At 40.1% G+C, this 6,000-nt stretch overlaps 1 protein-coding gene across 7 annotated transcripts in view; it reads right to left on the bottom strand.

The window, feature by feature from the left end:
- Positions 1-5,131, bottom strand: part of Spag16 (sperm associated antigen 16) — a 948,741-nt gene extending 943,610 nt beyond the window's left edge. For 3 of the 7 annotated variants that reach the window (XM_005396922.2, XM_005396924.2, XM_005396923.2), the window contains exon 1: positions 4,905-5,131. In XM_005396922.2, the coding sequence (XP_005396979.1) occupies positions 4,905-5,031 (127 nt within the window). In that variant the 5' untranslated portion in view covers positions 5,032-5,131. The remainder of the gene's footprint in view (positions 1-4,904) is intronic. The other 4 variants (XM_005396927.2, XM_013520778.1, XM_013520780.1 and 1 more) reach the window with 2 other exon arrangements.
- Positions 5,132-6,000: the final 869 nt, after the last annotated feature.

The following is a 6,000-nucleotide window of genomic DNA, read 5'->3' on the forward strand; positions in this document are numbered from 1 at the left end:
GGCACAAGCTGGACACAGACGAAGGCTCATACAACACCCCATACATCTCCATTTGTTACAGAAGAAATGTAGGAAGACTTGTGAGCTTGCATAAGTGTAAAACATTCGCTGGCAATTATTGGTTGTTTCTGTACCAGATTCTGACACTTCTAATCCTATCAGAAAATAAGACAATGTAACACCACAACTGTCAGGGAACTCTAAACCCATCATGGTATTGCAGACCAGATGCCTAGGAGAAACATTTCAGCTGGACTACTGGGGCAGAGCTTGACAGTTAGTATGAGACGTTCACAATGTTCTGCAAATTACCCAGGGCCAGAAACTAGTGAACAACCTTAAGAGTTGAGCAACAAAGTTCTTCACACCCTAGTGTCTTCTGCTGCTGAATTTACAGGCAGTGATCATAGCCAGCACCACCACCTTTATAAAGAACCAGATTGAAATATATTTTACTTGACTTCTCAAAGCTATTTTAGACAAAATCACTCTGTCATCCTTGCCATCACTTCAGAGCCAATGCATACAGAGGCAATCTAAAACCTAGACTGGTGTCTCTATCATCAATATTGTAGTTACTAACATGGAAAAGTACTACAAATAGCAAACATCAAGTCAACTTCCCTTTTTAGGAATGCCACTATAAACAATTTAACTGAAGAATATAGATGGAAGATGGCAAATAACTGGCATGTTCACTGTCATTTTCCCTGTCGCTGTTTGCTTCCAGTAGTCTTCACTACTGACTCCATGAGGCTTCAGAATTCTTTTTAACACCACATACCAGGAAGTCACTAGTAATTTAACAGAGTTGCCAAGAATGGAAATGCACCGGTCATTCTTGTCCTAGCTATCTATCACATCTCTTCTACCTCAAAAGCCGGAAAATAACTTTCTTTCCAACATGTGTAAGACTCATAGGTCTCACCATAGGTGACAGTGTATGTCTTTTCCAACATCTAAGCCAGGAGATTCATAGATAGGAGTTCTACATATTATACTTCTACCTAAAATTGGGAAGGGTAAAGGTCAAGGTGTTTGTCTGCAGGCTTGCTACTCTGATTACAACCCTCAGACCAGAAGCCCTGAGTACTTACAGTCTTGTTAGCAAGGCAGAATTGCATTAAAACCTTCATTTAAAGATCTAAGGGAGGGAGATTCATATGCACACTAAAGTTTGCCTACACTAGAAAACAACACAATGCAATTTTTCTCATGAAATAGCCTTTGACTTTCATACATATAGTGTTCAGCATTCTGGATTTAGTAACATGACTCTTGGTCTACATTCTACATTCAGATTATCTATCCTTTTTATTTTAATGTGTGTAGGGTGCATATATTTTAATATCTGAGCACCCAAGGACAAGGTAAATTTTCCAGTGACAACAAGAAATACACTATTTCAATACATAATTATTAAGGACTTTACATATATCTTTCCATTTAATAGTATAAACATTTAAGAGATGTACCATTTTATAACAAAAAAATCAGGCTATCCAAGGAAATCATTCATGTAAAAGAGTAAGACAGAAAAACCTACAAATCCAGCTTTCCAATTATCTCCCAGCCTTCTAATTATCTTCACTTACTATAACAATGTTTATTTTTACCAAAAATTAAAAACAATAAATAACAAAATAATAAAAAACAAAAACGGAAAAAGTTCAATTTCAATTGAAGTTATCTACAGATGTTATTATTTTCAGTATAAGACTGGCTGGTGATTTCACTTCTGAGGACAAACGTGCATCTTACATGTGGTATCAGTCTCACATTAGCCCCCTATTTCAGGGTATAGAATCCTTAATTTTACAGTTGAAAATCTGCAAAATTGCAACAGTTGACTTTGGGACTGCCTCCAGAGTTTGTAACATCATGACAGACTCCTGCTGGGGACAGGGGAGACTTATTCAACAAATTTATATTCACAGTATAAGAAGCCAAATTCTTAGTGTTAGAATGTGTAGAAAGATGAAATCATCAAAGGTTAATTAGAGAAGCAGAGACTCAGAGTAAAAGGACACAGGTAATTAAAACAATACTTTCAGGGCTCCGTATTCCATTATGCTTCCTTAAACAAATAACAACAAAATCAATTAACCTTTAGCTTTTTTAGTGCAAATTCTTTCTGCCCTGCAGCTACCAACTGGAAATGGACACTCCCACAAGTCGCCAGCCAGGGGCAGCCCCTAACCATTACTACAGTTGAAAATCTAGCCCAAGTTATATTGATTTCTTAAAGAGGATTCATTCACAAAACATAATCAACCAAGTTCTGAAGATATGTAATTGGCCTTCCACATATCTCAAAGTCAAAATCTAGCCTTAAATTTCTCAATGCTGAAAGTATTTTCCCAGTGAAGAGCTTTACAGAGGATTCATATACTCCATTACTAGATTTCTTAAAATTCTGGTGGTAAGATAGGTACTGTGTCATGTACATTTGCATCTGATGTTGTAGAAGTTTAAGATACAAAAGCAATGATACTGCGAAGTTCCTCAGAAGAGAAATAAATGCCTCTGTTACAACTAGGAGGTTACAAGGAGGGATGTTGCAATGTCACCAAAGTAAGAATTCTCCCCTTGAACACATTCTCTAATCTGTTATGAAGAAAGTGAAGTCTTTGCTAATGAAGACATTCCCACCCACACCATGTTAGATTCTATCTAGGTATGCAGTCCATTCATGTTCTTTAGGTTTGAATGAACACAGGAAAAGGGTAATGGGTTTCCTGAAATATTCAAGTCATCCTCTTTCAAAATTTTCTACAATATCAATAAACCACTGTCTAGTGCACTAGGAGTATCTGCTCAGTCGTAAGTAAGGGCCAAATGCAGATTAAAAGTGATTAAGTACATGTACAAAGTAGAGGACATCAGACTTCTGATTCATTTGTGCATAACTTTTATTTATCCAGGGAAGAAACTCAATTAAATTACCTGAGAGCTAAAGACTTTAAACCCTAGAAAGTCTCACTTCGGCAACTATCATAATTGCCTTAAGAAACAATGTCAAATAACATTATACAATCAACTCTTAATTACACATGTGAAAAGAGCCCAGGGATATATGGGTAATTGGCATTCACAAGTAATCCTCAAACTTCATTTTAACTAAGAGGTAAAGCCTCTCCCATGACTAAACTTCTTCCCTGAACACTGAGTATAGCAAAGTTGACTGCTTAAATGTTTAACTTTTCTATTCCCTGACTATGTTTCAATTGGAAACCAAAATAGTAATCAGTCAACCAAGGAGAGATGGAAGAAAAACAAAGGAGCTACATAATTCACAAAATCTATAATAAAATTCTGGAAAATCAGAATTGTTTATGTCTGCAAATGTGAATATTTGCAGAAGTCTTTGCAAATTACTAAATACTGGCTGCTGTGACTCTGTGACCTCCCTGCAAATTAAGGACATCTGATTTTCATTCTTAAAAGTTTCATTATATTGGTATGACATTTATTTCACAAAGATATTTGCAAAAAGTTACTGTATTGTGCTAGTCTTATGTTAACAAATAAACTATTTATAGAAATAATTTTAATACATACAAAATTGATAAGATCCTTGGTTACCATTCACTAGCAAGGACACTGGGTAACATTATACTTGATGGAGATAAATGCAGAATAATATGAGTCATTTTTCAATTTAAAAAGGAATATAACTAGAAAAAACAGCTGTTAGAGCTATGAAAAGAGTATAAAACCTCATTTATGATACTAAACCACCCATGTATTTCATTTAAAATGATTTCAAGCTATTCAAACATACTCCTGTAAGAATCGTTTTTGCATTCAATAAAATACTGCACATTTTCTGTGATCTTTCCACTACACTGTTTATGGCTTCCTAAAGCTGAATGTATAATAAACCTGAGCTGGGACAAAAATGAGGATTGTAGCAGGGCATGTTGGTGCACGCCTGTAATTCCAGCACTTGCGACGCTGAGGCCGGAGAATCTCCAAGAGTGCGAGTGCGAGGCCAGCCTGGGCTCCATAGTAAGGTCTAGCCAGCTTGACCTACAGGACACCCTGTCTGAAAAAAACAAACAGAACAAAAGGTGGGGGAAATTGTAGAGTATGCTTGATATCTTTAGGAACAAAATAGATAACCACCTCTCTTATCTACCAAGAAAGGAGTTAGGTGTACTTTTCTCGCAAATCCTCTCCATCTCCAATATCGTTAAACTGTATACCTAGAGGAAGGATGCTCTGGTTCTACAAAGAAATATCCACACGATTGTTGAATTTTTCTAGTACTTCCGTTAATAACTGCTCAACACCATTTCTGTCCTGTCATCAGAGACTTCTCAATTCACCAGGTCATCACTTAGTTGCATCAGAAAAACAAAAAGCAATTATTATTATTATCATTATGAAACAACTAATAGTGAAACTACTCAGGAAGGTGATGAACCTGAGGTGGACAACTGGGCCACCTACACGACCCCGGGTGGGGAAGCCTGAGCTTCAGCTCATTAAAGCCCAATGGCAAAGTCTCCTAACGCGCCGCCCGGTAGAATTTAAAGCAAAGGTGTGAAAATTTGAAGATGTAGGAAAACCACTACGTGAAAGGAAGCTTGACGCTGTTGGTTGGGCTGCTTTAACACAAAAACCAATCCTCCAAGCGACAACGTCTGGAGTGGTTACTAAGTGCTAGGTCTTGGAAGGTCTCCCGATTCTTCGAAGAGAAACGAGCTAGTTCCTAAAAGGAGAAATCCACTGGCTGGCAACGCTGGGGCAGGCGGTGGCAAAGAAGCCGCCTCGGCCCCTCAGGGCTTGAGCTGCGCGGCGGCCCGGCCTCCAAGGGCGCCCCCAAGAGGACGCGCTCGCTACGGGCGCACCCCGTCCCAGCCGCCGGGCCCTGCAGGCCACGCCACACGGAAGGATACGCTCCAGGTAGTAGGCGCCCTCCGCGGCCTCCGCGTCTGCCGAGTCCCCAGAGGAGGTCAACCCCATGCCCAAAGCTTCTTCCAAGAGCCTCAAAGAAGAGGTGGCCGGTTGCTGCGGAGCAGCCATTTGCGCCGCTCCGAGGCCCGCCCCTGGCCGGCCCACTGCTATCTCTGCGGGCAACGGCGTCCCGGACGCATCCCGACAGCCCCACGCAGTTCTCGCGAGATCCCACCACACCCGCGCCCCGCCCTCTGACCTGGACACTTCGGGGCTTCTCTGCGCCCTCCCTGCTGTCCTGGTTACCAAGGCAACATCGTTGCCTAGTTACCTGGGGAGCTCAGGACGCAGTTTGTGGAGTGGGCTAGACGCCAATCCAGTGCGCTTGGGTTACATCTTTTTACTCTAGCAGCTTGGTTTTCTTTCTCTTGGACCCTAGCATTTCTTTCTCATTTCTTTTTATTCCCTACATTGTCTTTCTTTGGTTCTAACATACCCAAATTGTAGTTGTTTTTGGAGCCCCAATCTTTCCCAAGGTAAACTCCTAGAAAAGAGCGGTGGTGCCTGGAGAAAATAATTAATAATAATAATAATAATAATAATAATAATGAGGAGGAGTGAGTGTCCCAGAATCATAACTGAGAGACTAACCCAGGAGAGCTACCAGACCCTCCTCAGATACTTAGCAATGAGGGTCACCTTATTCGGCTTCTTTGGTATCTTTAATGCATTTACGTGGACATCTTTTTGACTTTGGTTTCATGTGCTGGGACTTGAATAATATTTGCCAAGGTAAAGCCACTTACATAAAATCGAGAGCTAAAAGCCAAACCATAATATATAACAGATACTTGCCCAATCGTGTGCAGGCCTATTGATCTGACCAAATCTTCTTCAGGTTTCTATAGTATATGTATTAGAAGCATCTTCAAGACCCTTTCCCTTGCAGGCTCCTTTTTATTCTACTCTTTTTGGTGAATAGTGGATGCTAAACAAAGATTCCAAAAGCTCCTACTCATTACCAAAAATAGCAGGAACTTCCTAAGGAGGTAATTGAGCACCTGAGTGGTTCAGCTAAAGAGGCTGCATTCAGAGCCT

This window comes from Chinchilla lanigera, unplaced genomic scaffold, assembly GCF_000276665.1.
Source record: "Chinchilla lanigera isolate Chin_1 unplaced genomic scaffold, ChiLan1.0 scaffold00056, whole genome shotgun sequence".
In the NCBI taxonomy this organism is placed as follows: domain Eukaryota; kingdom Metazoa; phylum Chordata; class Mammalia; order Rodentia; family Chinchillidae; genus Chinchilla; species Chinchilla lanigera.